Source organism: Camelus bactrianus, chromosome 11, assembly GCF_048773025.1.
Source record: "Camelus bactrianus isolate YW-2024 breed Bactrian camel chromosome 11, ASM4877302v1, whole genome shotgun sequence".
Taxonomy (NCBI): domain Eukaryota; kingdom Metazoa; phylum Chordata; class Mammalia; order Artiodactyla; family Camelidae; genus Camelus; species Camelus bactrianus.
This window is the reverse complement of record NC_133549.1, coordinates 24,813,597-24,827,850: the sequence shown is the minus strand read 5'-3', so window position 1 is coordinate 24,827,850 and position 14,254 is coordinate 24,813,597. Positions and strand designations below refer to the sequence as shown.

The 14,254-nt window shown below is 48.5% G+C and overlaps 1 protein-coding gene across 1 annotated transcript in view; it reads left to right on the top strand.

Annotated features, from left to right (window-relative positions):
* Positions 1-6,203, top strand: part of BTBD16 (BTB domain containing 16) — a 48,895-nt gene extending 42,692 nt beyond the window's left edge. Inside the window, exons 13-15 of the mRNA XM_010969897.3 lie at positions 882-980; positions 2,351-2,539; positions 3,596-6,203. Coding sequence (XP_010968199.2) covers positions 882-980; positions 2,351-2,539; positions 3,596-3,664 — 357 coding nt within the window. The 3' untranslated portion in view covers positions 3,665-6,203. The remainder of the gene's footprint in view (positions 1-881; positions 981-2,350; positions 2,540-3,595) is intronic.
* Positions 6,204-14,254: the final 8,051 nt, after the last annotated feature.

The following is a 14,254-nucleotide window of genomic DNA, read 5'->3' as shown; positions in this document are numbered from 1 at the left end:
AAGGTGACCAGATCTCCCAGTTTTCCAGAGTTGGAGGAGCTTCTCTGGGGATGCAGGACTTTCTGTTCTAAAGCCAGGAGAGGCCTGGGCAAACTGGGATGAGGTGGTCATCTCCTTCTGAGTAAACATGACGGGCTGCCAACTGCTCAAGGAGAGATTCCACTCTGAGCCCACGTTGAAGTTTTCAAGAGTGAGCCTGTTCTGGGCAGCTCTTTTGATGGAACCCAGAATCAAAGCAGCAGTGGATCAGGGAGCTTGGCTGCAGGACATCTGGGCGCTCAGTCACCAGGGGAGCACGTGGGGCTGACGGCTGGGCTCTGTCTTGGGCTCCCTTGATAGGCACGGTTCTCCAAGAAATTACTGCTTTCCTCCAACTTCATCAAAGCCACCCCAATAGTGATCTCAAAAGAATTGGTGTTTTAGGGGCCTGGGGCCTTGAATCTATCATCAGAGACTCCTCTTTGGACCAGGCCTGGCTGGGCCAGGTCCAGCCCCTTGCTTGCAGAGACCTGCCCAAGTGGACAGACTGCAGACTGCAGTGGCCAGGACTCCCTGCAATATTGTGAGCACGGAGCAAAATGCTTTGTTTCCAAGGTCTCTGCAGATTGCAGGTCATCCAAGAACGTGCCTGTCTCATTCTCCCCACCGAGGGGCGTGCAGAGCAAATAGCTTTGCCACTGAGCGCTAACCTGTAAGGATTTGTGAAGTCGCTACAATTTGTCTTTTCTTTTGCTTCCTAGGCTAAAATTGCTGTTGAGTTTTAAATCACAGGTTAGCTAGTTTTGTAGTTGTGGCTGGAATTGGTTTGGCTATGTCCTGTTGCCTCTGAATACTGAAGATTTTTTTTTCTGTCACTTTGTTGCTTATCTGTTTCAATTTAGGAGTATACGACACATTCGAAAATGATTGCCATATATGGATTCTTCTTTGAGATAAAGGGAATCAAACATAACACTACCTCGTATAGTTTTCACATGCAGGTAAGAAGGACAGAGCACAGGAAAGGTATGTGTCTGAAAAAGCCATTTAGATTCAGAGCCGATTCATATTGAATTAATAATAGTTGATTAAACATTAATTACTACTTAATATGGGATGTGTTAGAAGCCTGGTGATAATCACACAGATGTGATGTCATTTGATTTTTGCACCCATACTTCGAGGTTGCTGCTCTTACCCCCATTTAATAGATGACAATCTCAAAGTTGAGTGTCTATACGTTCATATGACCTCTACTGGTAGATCCAGGGTTAAATTCTGGTCTTCTGAAACCACATCAGAAGGGGCACAATTCACCTTCAGTTTGTTCATATTGGGTGATGCTTTACAGATGGCCATTTTTCCATGGAGGTAACTAGCAGTGCCCACAAAGGGAGAGAGAATGGTCTTGTTCGGAGTGGCAGAGCAGAGCTGTGGACAGGACCCTGGAGGAGTCAGGAGGGTGGATGGCTTCACCTCCATGCTCCTGCTGGACTTTTAGGAGGGGCAGGAGAGCTGGGTTTCGGAATAGAGTCTGAAGTCAAACTACCTGGTGAGCCCTATGACCTTGGCGAGTCCAGGGACCTCCCTGTGTCCACTTTCCTGACCTTTAATTTAAGTTGGAGAAGGCAATAGGACCTACCTCCCTGCATGGTTGTAAGTATTAAATGTGTTAAATTGTGCGAAGGGCTTGGAACAGGGCCCACATGATGATGATGACGACCGCTGTGATGGTGGCCTGCTGTGTTCCACTTAGGATTTGATTATAAGTCTCATAGACTTTAAGCTCCTTGAGAAATCATGTCTTACTAATCTTTTTATTACCACTGCCAATCACAGAACCAGGAACACAGGGCCAGTACATTTGTATCATGAATGAATAAATGAATGAATACATGAATGAGAAACCTGGGTTTTCATCCCAGCTTGGCCACCAGCTCATTGTGTGTCCTTGAGCAAGTCGGGCCAACCTTCGATCTTCAGTGACTCAGGCATTTCCCTACATAATGGGTTTTACTGGATGGGAGGGAGCAATTATGTAACAACAGTAGTGAAAATGCTCATATGAATACTACGTGGGTTTTTTAATTCTGGCAAAGCAGTAGCAAAGACCTTCCAATTCACTACAGCTTGACTTAATGGCGTTTTCCTGGGTTGGCCAAACCCTAGTCTGTCAGCCAGTGGTTTGCTCATGGTGAAGGTTCAAATGCCAACTGACTCAGCAGCAGCCCTGCTCAGGAAACGGGGCCTCGGGAAACGCTTGCTCTCTGCACACATCAGACAGGGGGGCCGACGTGCCAGAAACCAGGCTTTGCTAACACCGGGTCACCCCGGTTTCAGTTCCACCTAAGGTGGATCACCCTCCTTGCAGAGAATAAGGCACACCGACTTGGAATTCCCCTCCGTGGTCTGTGAACACGGCCCTATCAGCCTGAGAGTGGAACGCTTGGTGACCTACGAGATCAGAGCCCAGACCCTGGTGGACGGCAAGTGGCAAGAGTTCAGGACAAACCAGATCACGCAGAAGTTTGGGTTGGGCAAGCCGTCCTGCAAAAGCCACGTGAGTGCTTGTCATTTCTCTTTGATTTCTTTTTGCTCTTTCTCTCCTCTGCCCCTTTTTGGGGGTCGCTGGCTTTACACCTGCAGGGGTCTGTGGGGGAAGCGTGCTCAGAGTCTTAGGGATTATCACAGCTCCAAATAACGCTAAAGAGAAATCTCCTACAGTGAGATCTGGGCGTATTGGAAACTGTAATCCAAACCAGACTGCCTGCTTTGGGTCACACCAGATCCATTTCATAAACATCGGAGGGGACTTTTTGGGGGAGGAGGCATGTTTGATGGAGTGTGTTTGCCGCCGCCATCTCCACTCTTGCCTGGAGGTCACCTGTCACTTCCACTGAAATCCATGGCCCAGCCCACCTGCCTCTGGCCCGTCCGAGAACTGAGGTCACCTGCCTCAGTGGGCCACCCCAGCATCCGGGCGGATTCAGTACCTGGCCAGGCTCATGACGGATGCAATCCAGAAACTGCCAGAGAGGCTGTCTGGAGTGCTGGGAGGAGCTCTTTGAACTGTGAATTCAGGCCCTTGCTGCCCTGTGGGGAACGGGACTTGAACTTAAACCTGTGAATACTCAGTCCTGGCCACACATCAGAATCACCTGGTCCCAGGCCCTAGTGCCACCCAGGTGAGACTGGCTGTTCATCTTTCCGTGGTGGGACCCAGTAATCAGCATTTTTTAAAGCTTCTCAAGTTATTCTCTATGATGTTAGAAATCAGAGTAGCAATTTCCTTGTGGAGGTGGGAGTGGGAGAGGCTGGGATATTGACCAGAAGGGTTTAGGAAGGACCAGAGGTACCTAAAATGTTCTTTATCATGATCAGGGTGGTGGTCACACAGGAGTGAAAATTCAGCATGCTGTATCCTTAAGATTTGTGTGCTTTATTGTATGTAAGTTATACTTAATCTTTTTCAAGTTTATTTTAAAAACCTTCCCTAGGGGATTCTTCATGCATAGCCAGAGTTAAGAACCAACATCTTACACAATTGTTAGGCTTCTAGAGGGTGACTGTGTCTATCCCAAAAGTCCCATTTGCTTTGTTTTGTTTCATCTTTTAGGCCTTGAAAATCCAAACGGTGGGCATTCCAATCTATGCAAGTTTTTCATTCATCTTCTCATTATCTTAACAGTTTTCAGAAGAACCTATGGGATTTTCTTTCTTCCACTGGTCTACATAAAAGGAAATAAAATGATATTAAAAGGACCACTCAAGTATTCAGCTGACTCTCCGAGTTAGCAATGGTCTTATTAGAACTGTTGCCCACTGTCTTCCCTCTGTTTGGGCTGCTATAACAAAATACCACAGACTAGGGGCTTACAAAGAAACAGAAATTTATTCCTCACAGTTCTGGAGGCTGGAAGTCCAAGATCAAGGTGCCGGCAGATTCCATGTGGGCTCTGCTGAGAACCTGCTTGCTGGCTCATAGACGGCTGTCTTCTCGCCGAGTCCTCACATCACGGAGGGGGCCAGGGAGCTCTCTGGGGCCTCCTTCAGTAAGGGCATTAACCCCATTTGTGATGGCCCTGCCCTCACAACCTGATCACCTCCCAAAGTCCTTACCTCCTAATGACATTACCTTTGGGGGTTAGGATTCAACATACGAATTCTGGGGAGACACATTCAGACCACAGCACTCACAATTGTATCATTTGAGGATGGAAAGTACCAGAACCATGAATCCATTTGCCATCACTGACCCCAAAGCACCCTGAGTCCAGCCCTAACTGGCTGCACCTCGGGAGGACTCCCGTGGGAGCACCAGCAGGAACAGCGATCTCCAGCTGAGAGCAGTAAGTCCTCCCCTTCTCAAGATACCGCTCTGCCTGCTGCACAGGACAACACGCCTGGCCATTGTCCCTGGCAGTTTCAGCTCAGCCAGAACAAGAGGTGGGAAAGGAAGCCAGCAATTCTAAAGTATAGGGTGACTTATTTACTATCCCACCTTTTTCAATGGAACTCTGGTCTGGAAAAAGCAAGGTAAGAAAGTCTTTCTTCCCACTTTGTGGATTAGTTTCCCATTGCAGTGTAACAAAGTACCACAAAACTAGTGGCTTAAAACAATACCTATTTATGATTTCATAGTTGTTGTGGGTCAGGAGTCCAGGCAGCTTTGCTGGGTCCCCTGCTCAGGGTCAAGTCTACAATCTAGTGGTAGCTAGGCTGTATTCTCATCTGAAGGCATGAGTGAGAGTAGCCACATCCAAGCTCGCAAGATTTTTGGTAGATTCATTACCTTGCAACTGTATGACTGAGAGCCGGACTGCTTACCGGCTATTGGGAGAAGGCTGCCGAGGTCCTAGTGGCCCCCTGCAGTTCCCTGCCACACAGTGCTCTCTGTAGATATTTCAGAGCACAGCTATTTGTCCTTCAAGGCCAGCAGGAGAGTCTCTTTCACTCTAGCCTGATAAGACAGAGTCTTGCATGATGTAAGGAAATCTTGGGAGTGACATCCCATCACCTTGGCCATGTTCCCTGAGCTAAAAGTAAGTCACATGTTCTCTGGGCTAAAATTGAGTCATACAGTCTGACCTCACTCAAAGGGAGAGGATTATACAAGGGGTCACCTTAGGGTGTATCTGCCACAATGTGTTATCCAGCGTCTTTGGAAAAGAGATGGAGCATCGCTGATGCTGTATAGACAACAGGTGGGTATATTTAGTCTAATGATCACCTTGGAATCAGACGGAGGCTAAGAGAGCCTCCTCCCGAGCAGAGGACCAGTGCCCTGTGCAGAGTGACCTGGCAGAGAGAGGCTGGTGGGAAGGTGGGAAGGGGACACGGTGGAAGAATCGGACAAAGGAACTAGGAGTTGGGTCTGTTCTTGGGTACACCCTCGTCCCCCTCCTGCAAGCCCTGTTCCCCAGCTTGCTTCTGGCCAGATCCAGCCAAGGGGAAGCAGTGACGGAACCTTGGAGAGCAAGAGTCTGGGAGAAGCCGGGGGACTTCTCGCTCTCAGCCATGGAGGGCATGTCCCAGCAGCGGCTGGGTCCCTCTCGTGGCTCCAGGTCTGCCGTCCCAGCTCCTGCCTGGCAGCCTCCTGCTGTGGTTCCAGGCCCATCAGATGGCCCTGTTTCTGGTTCTGGTGGCACCACCCGGTCCCTGTGTCCCTCCAGCCTCAGGGCGGTGAAGACTTCCTTCTGCTGCCGGTCTCCGGGTGCCTCATTCTCGTCTGTCTGTCTTCTCAGATCTCCCTTCATCTGTGTGATCAGTTCTCTGTTTTATATTTATTCTGTTTGAAATCTCTGGAGTAATTGATGCTTTCCAGACTGGTTCCTGGTATAAAGGGTTTTGATGAGCTGGTAGGTGTGACCCAGTTGGGTAGACTGCTGGGGAGTAGCCTCAATTATTCCTCCCACCCCTGCAGGGCCCGGACAGGGTGAGGCGAGTCAGGCACTCCCCTTGTGTCAAAATACTCAGTAATTCAGGTAATAATATTTTAGTGCACCATCTCAAAAAATCAGAATCAATGCTGAAAATCTATGATGTAGGTCAACGAGCTCTCACAAGGTGAACCCATATACAAGCACCCAGATCAAAAACAGAAAGTGCATGATCAGCACCCCAGACCGCCCGGCAACCCTGAACCCCCTCCCAGTCACCACCCCTTGCAGGTAAACGCTGTCCCAACTACCACCATTATGTGGCCATTTAGTTTGAATATTTAATAAACAGAACCATGCAACATACCCTCTTTCGTGCCCGCATCCTTTTGTGCAGCATCACGTTTAAAAGATTCATCTCTGTTTTCATAGAGAGCTGTGGTTTATTCTCAAATAAGCACAATTGGTTGTCTCTTTTTGTAACATGAAGTGTTACTTCCGTGTAACAATACAGGCTTGTGGAAGAAAAATGAGAAAAATACAAAGATGAAGTCCGCTGAGATGCCCGGTGCTCAGAGGTTTGGCAGGTGACCCTCCCGAGTGATTTTTAGATGCGCTTATAGTTTTCTTCCCATTCAAAATGCATTTCCCCTTAGAACCTGAGTTTTTTTTCTCAAAAGGTAGAATGGTTGCTCTGAAGAGAGCACAGAATTGGAAGAAGGCGACGCTGTGTTTGCCTCCCCTCCAAACTAACTGCACTAAGTCAGAAAAGTCACTTGTGGCTTCCCCTCTCTGGATGTTGCTTCCTAGTCTCTGAAAAGGGCGTAAGCCAGCCCCTCAGCCTCCCTCTCAGGGCTGTGAGCCCCTAACAGCCCCTTGGTGAGCCTGCCCCTGGGGCAGTGAGGGTTAGTGGCTCTGGAGAAGGAGTACCCTCGCGGCATTTTCTCCTAGGGGATAACAGGGCAGATAAGAACTAAAAACTTCTGAAAAGCCAGCCTGCAGATGTCCGAGAGGGAAGAGGCTGTTTGGAAGCACTACTGAAACCGGAATGATTGCCCACTTTCTAGGCGAAACCACTGTCCTCGCTCAGCTATTTGGAATGTGCACCACCACCCTCCAGGAGCCTGCAGGACTGGGAGAAACTTGCAGAACAACAATTCCAAAAATACCTCCCTGAGGTGACCAGTAGAGCTGTGAGGGTCCAAAAGCCAAGGACGTAGGAGAAAGGCCACCCCAGAAAGGACGAGGGAAGGGCCTGAAGGACTAGGCTGCGTCCCCTGCCTGCAGAGCCAGAGACCACGGGTACAAGAGGCAGAAGGACTCGGGGCACCAGGGATGGGGCTCTTTGGGGTCATTTCTACCTCCTCACTGCACAGGCCAGGCCAGCTAGAGCGACAGCTCTGGTTGGAAAATGCTTACACTTGGTACCTGCCCTCTCGCTGAATTCTTCCAGCCCCCCGTGAGGCAGGCTTCATCCATGTCTGGTAAGGGTGGGAGCTGGCCCTCAGAGAGTAAGGTGTTTGTGCATCCAAGGTTTCTCAGCGTGGCAGAGCCGGCGGGCCACCCCAGGCCCGGCCACAGGGCCCGCCTGCTGTTACCATTTCCCTCCATGGCCCACTGAGAAGTGGTGAAATGTTTTACGGTGCTTAATTCAAGTATTTATTGAACACCTTCTGCACACTGGACAGAACTGTGCACGGAGCACCTAGGGCACGTTGGACCATTATGGACGGGGTGCTGTTATGTGGGACATCTCATTTGATTCCAACAGGGGCATTCGGACAGTGAGGGTGGTCCCACTGAGGAGGTGGCACATAAATGGTCTTGGAGGATGGGCAGTGTCCTGGCAGGTGGAGGGTTGCTGGGAAACAGCACACAGGTGAGATTGAAACAGCTGACAGCAGGCCTGCCTCCTGGTCCACGGCTCTTGGACACGCTCTTCACCCGAATCGCCTGGTTGCTGGTGCAAATGGATCCCTCGTCCCCAGCTGTGAAGGCTGATTTGACAGCCTAGGAGCCACGCAGGAACCTGCGCTGTAACTCCCGGGCTTCCAGGAGATCCTGGTACAGGAGATCCTGGTACAGGAGATCTGGGGTCCCACCCAGAAACGACTCCAATGTGAAAATGTCGATTCCACAGCAGGGTTCCTCACTGCACCCCACACACCCGACTGTCTTCCTTCTCCAGTGGAAAAAAAATCAACAACAAACCTGTGAATCTATTTCATCACCTTGGCTGATTTTATTATTTAAACCCAAATTTCCTGTAATATGAAATATAGAACCTGAGCTAGACACCCCGCCTTGAGGGTGAACCATTTATTCTGATGCAGAGTCCACCCCTTTCCACTAGGGGGCGAGGTCTGCCTCAAAAGTGGGAACCAGAACTTCAGTGGCAGAAATTTGCAACCTAAAAGCTCTTGTTCTAACCTACAATGAAAAAGAATATGAAAAGGAATATATGTATGTACATGTGTGATTGAAATATTACGCTGTATACCAGAAACTTGACACAACATTGTAAACTGACTATACTTCAATTAAAATAGGAAAGAAAAAGACAAAAAAAGAAAAAAGCTCATCTTCCAGAATCTTCTGTGCTTAAGTAGTTCAAAATGAACTTTCTTTTAAAGCCCAGGGGAGGCTTTGGTCATTCGAACACTCACAGCATTTACATCACAAAAATCTCTGAACCTGGGATGTATGTCTTGAGACAAAAATTCTTAAGATGATCTTACAAGTTCTTCTTACAAGAACTTCTTAGACCAGCCATGGAGGGAGGGGAGGATATAGCTCGAGTGGTAGGAAGCTTGTTTAGCATGCACAGGGTCCTGGGTTCAATCCCCAGTACCTCCCCTAGTGACTATGCCTGTTGGTCAACATAACATGTTCTGTGCCATGTCTGGGACCTCTGCTTCCCCGATCACCCACCTTCTGGCTTACCTCCCCAGACCCTCCCCTCCAACAGAGACTGTTGCTGAACTGTATGCCGGTGCACTGAAAGTTTTATTGCAGGGCCAATCTAGGAGGAATAAACCCGAACTCTTGATAGTTTCTGGAAGAAGATTTTAAGGACAAAATTTGGGGTGGGGGGGCGCTGCAGATGTGTGACTTTCTTCTGATTGCTTGGCGGTGAGGTAACAGGGCGGTGTCCCGGGAATCTTGTGCTGAGCCTGAAGTTACCTTCCTCCACCTGGGTGGGGGCCTTAGTTTCTGCAGAAGAGCTCAAAGATATTGTTCTGTGTATCCTTGAGGAGGAGCCAGGACCTTGCCCCAAGGTTGTGCTATTGTTTCTTGACTGTTCCTCCTTTGTCTCCACCTTCCCTCCCTTCTCTGATTAGCAACTGTTTGAATCTGCCTTTGGAAGTCAGGGAAGGTCTAGGAGGCTGAATGAAATCAGAAAGGATTTGTACCATGGAGGACACCACAGGCCCTGCGGTTTAGATGACCCAGGATCCACTCTGTGCACAGCAACTCTTTGGGGTCCTGAAGTCAGTTAGATAAGGATTTGCATCCTAGCTCTGCCCCTTACTAGCTGTGTTGCTTTGGGCAAGTCACCTAACCTCTCTGAACCTCAGAGCCTAATCTAAAGTGGGCCATTAAACCTGTGGTAAGTGTTAAATAAGTTGATGTGTGATTGGTAAAGTACCCAATACACAGTAGGAGCTTGATACAATTTATCCCTGTCTCCCCCTCATTGCTTGGAGTCATTCAACACTTAATAAGTCAAGGTGATCTTTGGGAAGTCCTTTTCCTTCTCTGGGCCTGTTTCCCTTTATGCAAAGTGAAAAGGTTGAGCTAGGTGCTCTCAGTAAACCTTTCCAGCTGTAAACCTGGAGTCCTCTGATTCCAGGAGAGGAGAAGGGAACTGAATGATGGCACCTGTGACCAGGAAGAGGCCGACCTGGGGAGGAAATGAACTATCTTGTTTTCCCATGAGCTCATGAGGATGAGAATGAATTAGAAACAGCAAGAGGTGCTTTTTTTCCCCCTCTCTCCTTCAGAGGGTTTTGCATCCTGGAGACTGGAGTACCAGAAGAGAGAGGAAATGTTTGCTCTTGCAAGCCTGGGATGAGAAGGGGAAGTGCTGGGGCCTGCTGAGCTGCTGGGGAGAAGGGTGGGCTCCCCAGGAACTGGGTGGGGCGAGTCCCAGCCCCATCTGCACACAGGGGAATGATGTAGGATATACTGGAGGCCAGCCCACAGGCCTTAAGCCCTGGGAACCAGGAGGCAGGGAGGGTGGAGTCTCCTGGGGGAGGAGGAGATGGGAGAAACCTCTGGAGGGAAATCTCTGGGACAGTGCTGTCCAGTAAGACTTTGTACAGTGATGGAAATCTCCTATATCCACCCTGTCCAACATGGTAGCCACTGAGCACTGAAATATGGCTAGTGTGAGAAACTGAGTTTTAAATTTTATTTCATTTTAATGTATTTCAATTTAAGTAACCTTAAGTGCAAGTAGGAGGAACTGGGTAGCAAAGGAACAAGACTGGGTCCTCAAGAGTCTAGAGACCCTCCAGAGAATCAGTGGTCAGCCATGCCTGAGGCTCAGCCTGCAGTCAGTCTAAATGATGCAGGAAAAAGGGGTGTGGGGCAGGATGAAGGCCATGTCCCAGGTCTCGGTTGAGCCCCTGGGACGTGCCCCTCCAAGTGTGGGTCCTTGGCTTTGTGCAGGGAAGAATTCAAGACTGACCCACAGTTGAGTAAAGTAGATTTATTTAGAGAGATACATACTGCATAGAGTGTAGGCTGTTTCAAAAAGCAAGAGAAAGACCACAAGGTGTGGGGGTTGGGTGCTCAGGTTAAAATAAAAGTAGGTGCACACTCCATAGACAGTGAGGTGTGCCGCCTCCGCAGATGAGGGAGGGAGAGGCAGCTGCGAGGTGCAGAGTTGCCAGTTTTTACAGGCTCATGCCTACAAGTGGGAGGACTGTTCTAACTACTCTGGGGAAGGGGCTGGGATTCCCAAGAATTGGGCCACCGCCCACTCTTTGACCTTTTGTGGTTAGCCTTGGGACTGTCATGGCACCTGCGGGCATGTTATTTATCATGCTGATGTTACAATGAGCATATAATGAAGCTCAAGGTCTACTAGAAGTCAAACCTCCCACCATCTTAATCCTCAAGACCTACTGGGAGTTGAATCTTCCACCATTTTGGGGTTAAGTGCTGTTATTCCTTGAGTGGCTCTGCCCTGCCCCCTTCCCTCCTGTCTCATAAACACTTGCCTGGACTGCTGGGCGAAGGCCGCCTCCCCGGGAGCAGGGAAAAGCTGTGCTGGATGAAAGGAAGGTTCTAATGCCAGCAGAACTCAGCTCTGCATGGGCGCTACCAATGTTACCCCACTCCCACTACCTGCACTGGGGGTTATTTAAATTTCAATAAATTAAAATGAAATAAAATCAACGACTTAGTTTCTTAGTCTCATTGGCCACATTTCCAGTGCTCAGTGGCCAAATCTGGCTGGTGGATACCATACTGGACAGGGTGGAACAGGACAAAATAATAGGACGTCACTCCACTTGGTGACTTTGAATGAGTCATGTGCCCTTTGTGCTTTCATTCTCTGACTCATTCATTTATTCTACAGATTTTTCGTGGGCTGCCGCTGCGGGCTAGTCTTAGGTCAGGGGTTCAAAGGTGAACAACGCAGTCTCTGCCTTCATGGAGCTACAGTGTGGGGAGAGGTGAGTGCTGATGGAATCATTGCATTAACCAGCGCCTGAGCGCCCTGAAGAGAGGGAACCCAGTTCTTTGAAAGTGATACAGGAAAAATGGGGCAGGAGAGGATGGCCATGTCCCAGGTCCCAGGCTGGTCCCTAGGATCTGCCCCGCCAAGTGAGCGTCCTTGGCTTTGTGCAGGAGAGAATTGAAGAACAAGCCATAGTTGAGTAAAAGTAGATTTATTTAGAGAGATACACACTCCATAGACCCAGTGCTGGCTCTCTCCAGAAAGGGGGAGGAAGAGGGAGTTGGGGCGGAGGAGGGAGAGGGAAGAGGAGAGAGAGAGAGAGCACGCCAGAGCCCAGGAACCCTGGGGTGCTGGGTGGTTAGTTTTTATGGGCTTGGTAACTTCATATGCTAACAAGTGGGAGGATGTTTCCAACACTTTGGGGAAGGGAATGGGATTCCCAGGAATGGGACAATCACCCACTTTTTGACCTTTTATGGTCAGCCTTGAAACTGCCATGGCACCTGTGGGGGTGCCATTTACCATGCTGTTGTATTTCAATGAGCATATATTGAAGCTCAAGGCCTACTGGGAGTTGAATCTTCCATTGTCTTGGTGCTAAGTGCTGTGCCATTCCTTTAATGGTTGTGCCCTGTCCCCTTCCCTTCTCTCTCAAAAGCATAAAGCAAAGAAGTTGATCTCAACCCCAGGAGTGGGTGTGAGGCCCAGGGAGTGCCCTCTGCATGGAAATAACACTTAGGCTGAGACCTGGAGTGTGAGTGGAATAAAAATGGGTAATGTGACAACAAATATATGTATGTTCATGTATAACTGAAAAATTGTGCTCTACACTGGAATTTGACACAACATTGTACAATAACTATAACTCAATGCAAAATGTAAAAAAAAAGAAACGTACATTCACATTTAACATTACAGTCCATTCACTTTATTTTTAAATAAAAATAGGATAAATTATTTTTTAAAAATGAGTTTGGGTAGAGAAGTATGCTGCTGGTGGGAATGTGAATGGTGCAGCCACTTTGGAAAACAGTCTGGCAGTTCCTCAAATGATTAAACATAGAGTTGCCACATGATCCAGCAATTCCTCCAAGTATACACCCAAGAGAAACAAAAACGTACATCCACACAAACTTGTGCACAAATGTTCATTATCCCTAGTGGCCAAAAGGTGAAAAGAATCCAAACATCTGTCAGTTGATGAATGGATAAACAAATGTGGTATATCCATACAGTGGAATATTACTTGGCTATAAAAAGGAATGAGGAACCAACACATATTAGAAGGTGGATGAACCTTGAAAAAAACATTGTGCTAAGTGAAAGAAGCCAGTCACCAAAAAACCATGTACAATATGATTCCTTTCATAGGAAATGTTCAGAACAGGAAAATATACAGAGACAGATAGTAGATCAGTGGTTGCTTAGGGCTGGAGGGAAGAAGAGGCTGGGGAGGGAGGGGGGTGATAGCTAAAAGGTCCAGGATTTCTGATGGTGATGGTTGCAAAACTGAATATTCTAAAAACCATTGAACTGGACACTTAAATGGGTGAATTGTGTGATACATGGATTTTATCTCAGTAAAGCTGTTTTATGGAAAAAAAAAGAGGAAAAGTTGGGGGTTCAGGAGAAGATACAGTGCAGATGAGAAGATGTACAGGGGAGCCAGCTCCTTTAGAAGACAAGGAAGAAGGGCCAAGTGGCCAGACCAGGGGAGCAGGCAGCAGTGGCTGGAGCTGTGGTGGGTCAGACCTCGGAGGGACTTGCTAATGAAATTTGCATTTTGAAAAAGTCGTTCTGAATGATACATGGCAAAGAGTAGCGGGGGGTGTGTGTGAGCAAAATGGGAATGAGCCGTTAAGAGGATCTTTGGATGATCTGGGGAGACACGAGGGGGCTTGGGCAGGTGCGACAGCCATGGAGAGGCCAGACAGAGTAGGAGAGACAGAGCCCAGCCCCTGCTCTGCCCCTGCCCACAAGGAATGATCAGCCCTTAACTGCCCTGCATGAATGTTGGCTGTGCTGCCAGGCCCCTGGGTTACAACCCAGGGGTATGACTGTGGCCACGACAGTCCCCTCTGCTATCACATACTATGTGCGTTCTTCCAGAAGTGGTTGCCCCAGTTTGTTTAAAAGTAAATATTCCCAAAGGACACTGGCTGGTGGCAGTATAAATCGGTACTGCCTTTCTGAGGACAATTTGGAGAATTTTAGACAAGGGCTTAGGAGATAAACTCCTGTGGTAGGTCATTATCATTACAGCCCCAGCGATGTCCCATCTCCCTGTGTCAGCACCCCTTGGCCTTGCTGCTCCACCCATCAGGAGGGGAGGGCAGAGCTCAGTGGTAGAGCCCGTGCTCAGCATGCATGAGGTCCTGGGTTCAATCCCCAGTACCTCCGTTAAAATAAAATAAGTAAATAAACCTAATCACCTCCCCACCAACAAAAAAAACCCAAAAAACCAAAACCAAAAACAAAAACAAAAAAAACAGAGAAAACCCGATACACAAAGGAAAAAAAAGATAGAATCTATTTCTCCACCCTCTTGAATCTGAGCTGGCCCTGGGCCTTGCTTTGGCCAGTAGAATGTGGCAGATATGACATCATGTGAGTTCAGAAATCTGGAGCATTAGGGGCTTGCAGCCTCCACCCTTGTCCTCTGAGAGCCTCAGCCCCAGGACTACATGGTGCCGTAGCCCAGGCC